This window comes from Tiliqua scincoides, chromosome 3 (assembly GCF_035046505.1).
Source record: "Tiliqua scincoides isolate rTilSci1 chromosome 3, rTilSci1.hap2, whole genome shotgun sequence".
NCBI classification, from domain to species: domain Eukaryota; kingdom Metazoa; phylum Chordata; class Lepidosauria; order Squamata; family Scincidae; genus Tiliqua; species Tiliqua scincoides.
The window spans coordinates 28968817-28982000 of NC_089823.1; the positions used below are offsets into that span (position 1 = coordinate 28968817).

At 38.0% G+C, this 13184-nt stretch overlaps 1 protein-coding gene across 9 annotated transcripts in view; it reads left to right on the top strand.

The window, feature by feature from the left end:
* The window catches only part of NBEA (neurobeachin), a 472923-nt gene that overhangs the window by 399981 nt on the left and 59758 nt on the right, over positions 1-13184 (top strand). For all 9 annotated transcript variants that reach the window (XM_066621990.1, XM_066621993.1, XM_066621995.1 and 6 more), the window contains 2 exons: positions 5517-5657; positions 10225-10344. In XM_066621990.1, the coding sequence (XP_066478087.1) occupies positions 5517-5657; positions 10225-10344 (261 nt within the window). The remainder of the gene's footprint in view (positions 1-5516; positions 5658-10224; positions 10345-13184) is intronic.

The window sequence follows — 13184 nt, forward strand, 5'->3', positions numbered from 1 at the left end:
ATCAGGTGATCTGCTTATTTTCACCTTGATTGGATCTTCCTGTACAAATCCTGGTAATCACTCATACAAGAAATATTTTTTGCATCCTTTTTTGCATGCTAGATTTCCTTTAAGAGTAGTACTTTAACGTGGTTTTCTTGTGTAAAATTGTATAATGCTCATTACTAAGGTGCAGTGAGTACATGACTTTGACGTTGTATTGTCCCTGTTCATTAAAGTGTAAATGGGACTCTCCCCCCCCATTACTTCCAGTCATGCACACTGCTAATGAAGTAGTTCCAGGATCAGCTGGGGAGTTCTACTAATATTGACATATGCAAAAACATATTGTACACACCCATCCGCCAAAGGGAAAAATTATATTTTGTTAATGCAAAAGGTGCTTGACTGACAGATGATAAGCATAACTGCTTTTTTAAATTACTGTGCCACTTTAAAGAAAAGGAAGTGATAGTGCCCCAAGCTTTATAAATGTAATAACCTAGATGAATGCATGGAAGTGTGAATTTTCCTGAACATTACCAAATGTTTCTGGTTAAGCAACAGTCTCTGGCTACAGCAACAGAGCCTTTTCCTTTTATTTAAAAAATGTGTTTGTGTCCTTAATGGGGAAATTCCTGTTTAAGTTCAAAATTCTTTTTTAACTTCACCAGTTATTGCATCAGCCAACACTTCAGGGGAAAAAGTATGAGCTAGTTTGTGCTGCAATAGCATATGTTAAAGTGCTATAAATTCAATGGAAATTTCTTGCTACAATATTGATGCATAGATGCTATGCTGCATAGAATAATAAAATCATAGAGCTGGAAGATGCCTTTAAGGCCATCTAGTCCATCCTCTTCTAGAACCAAGAAAATCCTCTCTAGGGCAGTGGTTCTCAAACTGTGGGTGTGTGGCCCACCAGTGGGGTCACAAACCAATTTTTGGTGGTTCATGAAACTGACAGGTAGATCAGGCTATGTGCATCAAGGGGTAAACAACCTGCTACTTAGGGGGAGCACTGCTGCCTACTCACCATTATAGCCACAGAAGCTGGAGCAGTTGGTAATGTGAAACTTTTTTTTAGGTGGGTCCCAAAGCTAAAACGTTTGAGAACCACTGCTCTAGAGCATCACCCAAAAGTGCCTGTCACTCCTCTGTTTGAAGACCTCCACTGAGGTAGAAGCCACCCCTTCCCTCAGTAATTAGTTCCATAGCTGAACTACCATTTTCTTCCTGATATCCAATCAAAATCTCACCTCAAATTATCACTGTATGATGCAATGATCAGGGAGGTGAGAATCCTCAAAGCAGAAACATATGAATCAATAAAATAAACAATTACAGTTCCTGTATGTTCACATTAATTTTGTATACTGTTTATTAGATGCGCCTGCTGGATTCAGACACTGGGGAGAAAATCACAGTTTTCTAGATTTTTAGGATGCATCACAGTTGAGATACCTAAGAGTTCAGTCAAAATTGGAAACCACTGTTTCTGTTTACATTCAGCCTGCATCTTATGTGAACTTTACTTTCACTAATTCAACTACAAGCAGATATTAAACCAAAAAGAGTGAGAAACAACAATTTAAATAGGACAGGTGTTTTCGCTTGTCATTCCAGTTACTAAATACATGACCTGAAGCATGCCTGAGATCACAGAAGGAAGCTGAACCCTCAGACTGTCTCAGTTTCCACAGTACATATTTATCAAATGAAAGGGATTTTCAACTTCAAGCTTAAGCCCCAACTTAAGCTTCAACTCACGTGATCTTCAACTTAAGTTGCACAGATGGCCCATAGAAATCATACCAGGAGCCATCTTACGGATGTCAAATATTAAAAAGAGCTGTTCCTTAAATATAGTCCTAGTTCTAACCTCTAGCTTTTAGAGGTGCTCTAAGACAAAGAGGATGCTCTAGGACCATCTCTTCCCATCTTATTTAATTTCTAAATATTCATTTTAGGGGTAATGAAACTGAGAGAAAAGCATGTTGCTCTTTTGAGCAGGGCTGTGTGCCATCAAAGACAGGAGTGAAGTTCTCATCTCATAATTCTCATTCCTGTTGTGATCACTAGGCAACATTCCTTTCCTGTCAAAACTAATTACAAACTTATTTAAAATAAAATGTTAGTTTGTTCTTCCAGGCCTTAACTTTTATACTAACTTTTATACTAACCATACAAGGCTATCCTGGCATGCTAGAGTGAAGCTGCCATTATCTTGTGCAATATCAAAACTGCAAAATCTTACCAGCTTGTGACTGTTGCAGCTTGCCATATCAATAGGAATGGCAATGACTGTAATTTTTTCCCCCTAAAATGAATAATTATTTAAGCATAGATTTTGCTGAAGATGTCACTTAGATGCCAAGAATAAAAAACTGCTTTTGGCATGCACAGTGCTGAACTGTGAAAGGCTGAAAAGGTTGGGTAGCCAATGAAACCTGAGTAAAATGAAAAATGTAAATATTTATTTTATTGTTGTTTCAGTAGTTGGGAAGATGCCTGGAAAAGATTAAGAAATGGGTCATGCTTTCCTTTCAAGAATGTTTTGTGAGGTCTTGCAGTGCAATCTGCATCAGATAAGCTTGATCCTGAGGGATTACTAAGATATTTTACACACATGAGAAAGCTATTAGTATACCCTTGACACAGCAAAGTATTAAACAATCAGAATGTTTAGGGAACCAAAATCTTGGTATAACATTGACTTAAGCTATAATTATCCACAAGTGTGAACCCCTGTAAAATAGTAGGCATATGTTAAGATTTATTTATTATTTTTTATTTTCCACATTTTTTTAAATACCGCCCTTCCTCCAAAGAGCTCAGGGTAGTGTACAAAACTGCTTCCCTCCTTTTGTCCTCACAACAACCCTGTGAGGTAGGTGAGGCTGAGAGAAAGTGCTTCATGGCTGTGGGGGGATTTGAATCTGGTTCTTCCAGGTCCACCTCCCAAACCACTACACCACTCTGGCTCTCAGATTTTGAACTGTGAAATAAAGAGGTGGTTCCTTCATATTTAATAAATATTCACCTGGAACTGATGAAACAAATATTTGGCTCAACATTACATTCAATGCATTTTCTTATTGATACAATTCATACTGGCTTAGGTCGGCATCATTGAAATATTGGCATTATAAAGTTACCACAGATTTAAAATATCCATGCGATATGTACTGCAGAAAGAAATTTGCACTGCCATATTTGTAGGTGTGAAGTTACTCTGTGAGAGATAAATACATACAAATAATAAAATAAAGCTCTGAAAGAAATAACTTTTCAGAGATAATGGATGATTGTCTGTAGATGCCTCAGGAATCAAAGTGTTTGGGGTTTTATTTACCCCTTTGGGTTTCTTTAAAATTCCAAACCTCAGCAGTTCAGGAAGTAACCAGAAGCCTCCATCTTCTTTGTTGATGGTTACAACAAAGGCAGGTTGCATAGGACAATTCCAATCCACAACCATCATCATAATTATTCCCTCTAATTCTGAAAGCCTCAGCTATCCATGCCTTTTGTTGTCATAAGGGCATTATCCAAAATGAGAATGGAGGCTTCTGATTGCTCACTGCAGAGGTTTCAAACTTTAAACTCCAAAGAAGGTAAATAAAGCCCAAAGTGCTTTGATTCCTGAGGAGCCAAAAGGTTAAAGAGAGATAGCCAGGTTTCCTAAAGAATCATTATTGTACATGGGAGCATACACATTCTGCCATGAAACCTCAGTGGAGTAATGGAAAGGAAGGATTTTAGTTTCAAGCTAAGTACAAGGACCCATTTGAACTACCACATAAGGCTGCATTTGTGAATGGACAAGTGATAGTCAGAGAAGAACCCAGTGGGCAAGACTGGAAACACACAGAGAGACAGAAAATAAATTAAAAACAGAGCTGGAAAGCTTGAGAACAGAAAGAAAAGCTGTTCAGTGCTAAAGATTATCATCCAGCCCTTGCAGACTAACAGTTGATTTAGGGCATCTGTGATAAATGTCCTGTTTTTCCCCTCTGTTTTTCTCCAATCTTTCTGTATTTTTGGATGCTTTTAATCTCCTAGAGCAGTGGTGTCAAAACATAAGTTCTGTGGGCTGGATGTTGCCCCCAGAAGCTTTTTATTCAGCCCTCAGGCTCTCCCCCACCAACATCAGCTTCTCTCTGTTGCTGAACTGTGCTGAGGTGTCACTCCTGAAAGGGCATCCTGCATTATAATTGGGCTCTCCCACTGAACTCACTTCTGACGATAACCGGAAGTAATGTTTAAAGGCTCCTCTGGAACCCTCAGAAGGCTTGGGGGGGGGGGCTAAAGAATGCTTTGTGAGTCTCCGGACACAACCAGTAATTGGGAGACAGCAGTCTCCTGTGGGGTCGGCATTCTGCAGTCCTGACCCCAGGGAATGCAAAGGCCAGGATTGCAATTGGGTGATCCAACCATGAGACGACCTGATCAGGCTTGCATCAGGGAGGTTGGAGAAGAAGAGGCAGATTTGGGGTGCCCCTCACCCTGAATATGTTGCTGCTTCTGTCCGTTCCACCACAGATGCAAACTGCATTGATCCACTTCATGCTCGCTTGAACGGGAAGCAGATCATCCACCTCTTTATCTTAGCTTTCATATGGTATTCGCAAACCCACAAGTGCAGCACCAGGACTTTAAGGAGCTCCTTAATTTGTGCAGTCCCAGAAGTGCCGTACTTCTGGGATTAAGAAAACTAGGTGAGAAGTGTGTGTAAGGGACTTCTTTTTTCTCCTGTGCAACATGGTAGAGGTGGCAGTGGCTGTGCTGGGTGGCATCCGAGATTGCACCACTCCTAGTGACACTTGTGGTATCCTGCCACAGCTATAGCAAGGGTTTTAAATAATCAGACTTTCCCTCAGTTTGCCTGATAGATTGAAAGGGTGGGGGGAGGGAGTTCTATTTTCTCTTCTCCTCCTGCTTGTAAGAAAGTTTCTCTGAAAACTTGCTGTGTTTGAAAGTAGTAGCTATCTTTTCAAATGATGCATTTTTTCAATACTTTCTGTTTAAGATCACCGAACACCACCAACGTTCTTGTGTAAAATCTTTTCATCATGAACTGTGCATTACAAGTACCCTGCTTGAACAGAAGTCACATTTCATTAACTGTGTCATTATAGTGAATGACAAGAGCAATGTTACTTTGCTCTGAAAGGATAGAAATGCAGGTTTAGAAGTATACCTCCAGATGAATTGCTGAATTAACTTGGGAAACTTTTTTTTTGTTTGTTTCAAGATGCTCTTAAAGTTTTGCAGACGTATTCCACATATATTTTTTCAGTTTTCAAAAGACGTCATACGCTTAGCAACTCAGATCTATGAAACAAAATTCCTGTTCTCATCTACAGCTGTCTAAACAGATTTACCATAACACTGAATGAGTTGTCAACATTTGACTGTTGAATGTCAACTATTGTGAATCTTTACTGGTTGATGCAGCCTAAAACCATGATATAGGTTCCCAAAGCATTTGTCTCTTTGTCTTTTTATAAAATTATGCATTTTTATTTTCTTTGTAGCCCATTGGTGCTTTGAACCCAAAGAGAGCCGTCTTTTATGCAGAGCGCTATGAGACATGGGAAGATGATCAGAGTCTACCTTTTCACTATAACACTCATTATTCAACCTCTACTTGTACCTTATCCTGGCTTGTTCGCATTGTAAGTATTTTTACCTCTTGTGTTTCACTTACTGTTTTCCCCAATGTTGCCAATTTCAGTTTTTGCTTTTATAAAATGTGGCCATTGTACATGAACAAGAACATATAAGTTTCACTCTGCTTTTAGTCAATGATGAAAGTGCAGAGCGGTATGTTAATCATGTAACTGATGTGACAAGTCAATCTAAAGAACAGCCAGAAAAACCCTAGCACTCCAGTGCAACTATTGTCTCATGGTAAAACATTCAGAAAAGGCAATAGTCTGTGTGCGTAAAATTTTTTAAAAAGTATCTTTTACATTTTTTTTTAAGAAGAAACCTTTAAACTAAAGCAGTGACATTACAAATGACAAAAGCCTGAGCAATTTCAAGGACAATGGGATCCCATCTGTCCCTGTGCAATATAGTCACACAATATATACATGCAATATATAGGAGCTGCCTGTAGGACATGTGGGCAGATAAGGCTTAAGGTCTCACAAAAAAATCACTTTACTTACAGTTCATAGTTGATTATATGCATCTTCTGATTATGATGAGAGACCCTAGTATTTTAGTACTATAGCTGTACCTTTTGTGTGCAAGTCTGGCAAGAATGGGCTTGGAGGGCATGAAGTCCCAAACTGCACAACTTGCTCTTCAGTCCAGCCTTCTGGGTGCCCTGGAATGACTGTAAAGGTTCAGGGGAACAGTCCTTGAAATTTATTTCCAGGGAGATAGCAAATGTCTACACACGTACTACAGTTATGCGCCATTTAATGACAGGGATGCAGACCGACATCTGTATTCTTATTGAATCCACACTCTGCCTCTTTGAGACTCAGAATGCTGGAATCACACGAGAGACGCAAATTCTGGTTTCCTCCAGTTGCACGCTGCCTCTGGGAGGCTCAGAAAAGCCTAGCTTTTGAGGCTTAGGAGAGGTACAACCTCCTGACCAGTGGTGGCCATCGTATATGTGACCTGTCGCTGGCCAAAAGGTCGTCAAGGGGTGCACACATGTTTATGTAAGGCACTGGTTCCCAAACGGTGGGTCAGGACCCATGGGTGGGTCACAATCTGAATTTTGGTGGGTTGCCAACGAGTGATGGAAAGATCAAATAACTGCATCAAACCCAGAGGCTATTGAACAATCAGATACTGTAGCTGCTAATTATTGTGCAAAGAGCTCAGTTCCTGCAGTTTGCAAGATAACTGCCAACTGCTCTGCATGGAGCTGAGCTCCTGCAATTTGCAAGCATGTGTAAATATAGAGAGATAAAGTTTGAGGGTCTTTTTTCCTGGTTATTAGTACAAATAAATACATAAATACCATTTCTTTCTAGATCTTTTTTAAAAGTCTGGTAAACCCAGGTGGGTCCCAATAGAGTGTTGTTTAAAAAAGTGGATCCTGGTGCTAAAACGTTTGGGAAACGGTGGGCTATAAGGTAAAGAACATAGAAGTTTTAGCACAGAATCTCCTTTAGAGGTTTCTATAGTTTTCTATAGTTTCTATAGTGCATATCTTCTGACTTCTGCCTGATTGCATTGTCAGCCTGTCAGCTTGAACACTTAGGACTTTATATAATAACCCTCAGATATTGATAAAAAGAAGCTCTTGTATTTTATTGTTTAGTAGAATATGGTTCTGAATGAATGTGAGCAGTTTAGCTTAGCTTTAAAACATATGTTTTTCTGTAAGCTTTGTACTTTTTCTGTATTTTAAAAAAGGAATGTGCCACTTGAACACCTGTAGTTGTGACAACTACAAGAAGCAAACTCCTTTGATATCTTCACTTTTATATGTCCCATTCAAAATCATTCCTTTTTTTCAGACTAGTGTAACTGCAAAGGTGATTGCAGGGGTGGGGGGGGGGGTTGGGTGGAATTTTATTAGCCCCAGTTAAGGAATTAAGATCTGAGAAATGTGCTCAAGTATCGCTTGCATAAATCTTGGGAGTTGTAGCCCAACAGTCTCTGCATTGTTCCATGAGAACCTGGGTCACACATCTCTGTACAACTGTACTGTACAGTTCTTGTGAAAGCCAAATGCCTGCAAATGGCTCTAGTTTTGTTACAATGGTAAGATAGTATTTTACAGTTATCTTGTGTAATTTTGCAGTGTAATCTCATTTTAGGATTACTGAATTGCAGAGGACGAAAATGAAATACCTGATGGGATTGTACTTTTACTTTTGTTCCCAATTCATTTAGATGAACAAATCTTTTTCAAGGGAATGTTAGGATCACTGTAGAAGTAGTTGGAAGGAATTTCAAGCAATTGGCAAGTAGAACTTGAAGCAATTGATGAGTAAAAAGCTAAATCTATCTGCTCTTTCTTTTTTGACCCCTGTAGTGGTGCAAAGCTGCTATTGATAGCCTTTATTCCTCTGATTACTAAATTTTTCACTGCCATCCTAATTCCTTTCAACAGTGGTTCCCAAACTCATACAGTTTCACACAATATTGGCCCAGCATACCAGGAGGAAGAAGCTATGCTGCACCCCTGTGAGTCCAAATAGTGTAGCTGTGAGTTTGGGAACTTCTGTCTTTCAAGATATCTGTCTTTCAAGATATCATTTGTAGAGAAATAGGGCCGTATTTGCATACAAAGGAGTCTACTTCATGGTCTTCTGTGCAGACATGATTACCAAAATACGTTTTCCCAAACCACCAATGTTATAACCACCAAATATATTAAGAAAGCAAGGACCATGGCCAAAGATAATATTACTTTAAATAATTACCATTTCCTTCTCTGGGCTCCTAACTCATCTGCCTTGTTTCTTCTTTCCAGTCCTTGAAGAAGTTTGCATTAAGATATGATCATATAGTGATCAAGGATATATTGATAGTAATTAGCACTGGCTAGTGCTAGTGACTAATTAACGCAGTTAGTAGAGAGTAAGCCCCATTGAACATAACGCTGCCTGAGACATATTTAAATGAATTACAGAAAAGTATAAAAGCAGTTCTTTTAACAAATACATTAATCACTGTATCTAGAACCCTAAAATACCTTTACATAAATTATGACACTATATAGTGTGGTGTAACATTTTTAAAACTTAGGAGAAATTAGGAGTTAATTTTTACTTATTTATATGCTTGTAAAATCATTTTTGAAGATAAAAAATGCTTTTAAATAGTGCAGAAGCTGTAACTGTAGTAGAGCTGAAGGATTTAAAAACCCAAAAGATAGACACCGTAGGTTAGTATAATGGGGCACCCTGTAGTGTTCAACTATTAAAAGCTTAATCCTTGACTATGAATTTTCTTGCTTTTTGTGTTTGTATCAGACTCTTAAATAATGTTGTCATGGAATTTAGGATTATGCTTTAACATAATTTAGTATAATTACATTTTTCCTACTGCTTTTTATAATCCCCAGTTGCTTCTGATTTAGAATCTCAGCTTCTACCAATAAGCAGCGTCAAACTTACTTCAAATCAAAATAAAAGTGTACAGGGTTATTTCTTAATTATAACACAAGAGCTTTCAAAGACCCAAGTTATTTTTGTTCACATGAATAGGATTCAAAAATTTTTTACTGTATGTAAGATTAACCAATTATTTAATGCATGTCATTTTATTTATTTAAAATTATATCCCACTTTATCTCCCAAGTGAGCATTCAAAGCAGCATACAGAAAGTCAATAGAAACATAAAATACAATTTTAAAAATATAAATATTAACAGTCTCTAAAAAGAAATGAAGGTGTTCCCAGGTGGGGCAGAGAGCAGGGACAGAGGTGGATCGGGGGGGGAACTGGAGGCATGCAGTTGTGTCCATATCATAGGCTCTTCCCTCTCTGTTTCCACCACCATTACGCACTTCGGACATACAACTGCAAAACTGCAGGCATAGTTCCAAGGAGTCCCATGGAGGCAATGGAGGCTTTCGCCAGGATAAGTGAAAGAACAGTTCACTTATCTAATGGAGATCTCTCCAACTACCCCCTCTGCGTATGCAGTGCATGCTCCATTGGTACAGTTATATCAGTGGGGGGGGGGGGCAGATATAGGTAGGATTGGGCTGTTAGTTTAGTCATGAACAATCCAGACACAAGTAATCATTTGTAAATCCCTTTGAAGTGTCCTTGACTTGGCACTTTGGGATATATGTAATTCATTCTTTACTATGATTCTGAAAATGGAATCTGTATCTCTGTACCGCATGCAACAAAATATGTGGGAATTTATCTATAATAAAATTATTATGCATTCAAGTCAATAAAAAAAATTAGAAATATATCTTGAATGTTTTGGAAATCATATGTGTGTTAAACAGTTTGCATTTCCCAATCTCTTGATGATGATATTCTTATAGAGAGACATGTCATATTGTTGTAATCCTTTCATTTCAGGATTCAAGTGCTCTTGGTCTGTACTATAATTCATTAATAGCTTTAGTTGCATCAAGAGATTAAGCATAAGCAATGTATTAGTGTATTCTGATTAATTCTCTATTATTTTTCCTTAATTAATTTTGACTATTAAGTCAAGAAGAAGTCTAACTTACTTGGATTAGTAAGTTGCTTTCTGATCCTTTGCTTATTACATATGTATTCATTTTTTTTTTATGGTAGGAGCCCTTTACAACATTTTTTCTCAATGCAAATGATGGAAAATTTGATCATCCAGATCGAACCTTCTCTTCAGTGGCAAGATCTTGGAGAAATAGCCAAAGAGACACTTCAGATGTGAAGGTAGAGTTAAGGTTTAATGCAAGATACTTAAATAACTGTCATTATTATTATATACTAAAAATGTGTGATTGCTTTGTGTGTACTTTTTATGCTTTGTTCCACCTGAGAGAAAAAGGAAAGTTGTACTGAGCATCACTGTCTTACACAGTCTTATTTTACACACACTAGGAAACAAAGACCCTTCCAATATTTGAGTGCTTAAAAGGTCTTTTGTTCTGGCAAAAAATCTATTCTAATTTAAATCAAATAATCACAAGATAGAGAAAAGCCCAATAAATTGTTCTTTCCTGCTGTTAACTCAATATTTGGCCCATTCCATAAACACAGCAAGATTGAATTTGACCTTAAAGTGTCATATTGTTATAGCTCACCAAGCTCTGGCTTTGCATAGCCTGGGGCAATTAATAAAGCATTAATGACAAGACACATTTAAAATGTATGCTTTTCTGTAAGCCTTAGCTTTTACTTGACTGTGCCTGGGGATATTATGCAACAGTACACATTATGTTAAACCAATATCTACACAATACATACAAACAGCCGGAGAGCAGGATAATTCACAATTGTTATTATGCACCCATTGTTGTGTATCAAGCTTTTTACATGGGACTTTGTGAAAGTGTATCTGGCTTGTTTTATTATAACCAATAAGATTCTTAACTGATTATCAATTAGTATGCTATTTCCAGATTACATTTAATATGTAGTGTAGGTTGTTTGATTTTACCTCTTCTATGACAATATGTTCTTGTTATATATAAAGTTAAAATTATCATCAGTCACCTACCTGAATCTGAAACCAGAGTAGTTATAATCTTTGTGTTCTAGCCCTCTAATTTGTCTTTTTTTAAAAAACTGCCCAGTGCTAGTCTTCTTTTATAGCCACTTATGATCTCAAAATCCATTTATACTGATTTTACTAGGAGTTGCATTATTTATGTATTGAATTTCTGCTCTGAGTTAGGAGAGAGAAATAATCGGTTGAACAAAGAAAAGGTAAACTTGTGAACTGGTACTATGCCCTTGTGTGATTTGGATTCCATTGCAAATCAATGTCATTTGAAATATAAACAATGTTACAAAGAATGGAATGCTTTTCGGCTAGGAAGCATCAATTCCTTACACATTAAATAATTCACTTTTTTTCCAAATGAAAACTAATGAACTCTTTTTACAGTTATGTCTTGTGTTTTAAAGTAGAAGTATAATGTAGCACCATGATCTACTCAGAGAAAATGGGTGTGCACAAAACTGAAAATGTTTTTGTTGTGTGCTTTTTCATGATGGTACAATGGAGCCATGATTTGACTTATCACAGATCCTTTTGAGAAGACTCAAGACTAGTGCTGGAATTATGGGGAGAAATGTAGGGAGTGCTTAATGAAATCCACAAGTCCCTACCAAATCAAGCCAAATCAGGACCCCCTGTAGACTTCTAAAAGCAGCAACTAAGGAGATTATGTCAAAAGGATAGGTGGCCAGTTTTCTCTGGCACTCTGTAATTCAAGTACTGAAAAGACAAAATTTTCTGATCAGTAATTTTTTTTGTTTGCATATCTGTTGTTTCAGTTAGAATCACATTCTTAGCCCAGCAGAGGCTGAGGACATCTGTCTCTGGCCTCTCTGCTGAGCTCAGACTGAGCTGTATAGCTCAAAACACATGACTTTTGGTTTCATGGAGAAACCAGAAGTGATGTTTTTAATCCCTTATAAGGCATGAAACCGGAAGTCACGTGTTTTGAGCTATACAGCTCAGTCTGAGCCTGGCAGAGGGTGGGGACGGACATCCTCAGTCTCTGCTGGCCTCAGAAGCCCCTCTGGAGGGGAGTGTGACTCCCAGACCATGGGGACGGGTGTTTGTCCAAATCCGCAGTTTCAGGTATCTGTGGAGGTTTCCAAAATGGAGCCCCATGGATAAGGGGGCATGCCTGTATATGTCATATTATCTCTTCTATAATGAGAACTGAAGCAGCTTCAACAATATCTGACTCATGTATTCTTGAAGTTGCTTCAGTTCTCATTATAGAAGAGACAAAACTTTTTTTAAACTTAAATGTAGCTTGCCTCTTTGATGGCAGAAACTATTGTACCAAAAGAGCCTATTGAGTGGGTACGCAGTCTTGCCCCATCCAGAGTGTTAATTACAGCTGCAGAAAGAGGTACTTAGAATGATCTCCATATCTGCTTGAACTAAAACAGATGGATAAGATATTTGACATACTATTTGTTTGTTTGTTTATTAAAAGTTGTATATACTGAAGGTTAAACAGGATATAATTGATTTTTACATATTGATTGGTGTCTCCTTCAAAGATTGCTCAAACGTTTTTCCTTCTCTCCTGGTTCTGCGCTTGTTTTGTTTCCCAAATATAAAATTGTTTTTCGTTGATATCATAAAAATTAAACCGCAAAACTTGGATGTGACACAGTCAGTGGTTTGTCCTTGATAATACCCAGTCTGCAATTCCTTCTGTCCCCTCCCTCTGGAGAGAAGAGCCTAGGACCTTGTATGACATCACCAACTGCCAGGGATGAGAAGACTCTGCAGTCCAGTGGAAGGGCTGTCTCTGTACATCTATGAGCATCTGCGTCCATCTTTGGCTCATTCTCCCCTGCCCTTAGATTCCCAAGAACACCCCTAACTAGTGCATTGTAGACATTATTATTTCCATGGTGAGCTACTTTGCATAAAGAACAATGCCTGTTCAAAAACTCACCTAATAACTTTATATCAACTGGATTGTTAAGTATGTGTTTCCATGTTTTACATGGTGTGCGCTACTTGCTTTTCAAATGTAGGGCTCCTCTGTCATGAGCGAATGACACCGAATGCCATTTTT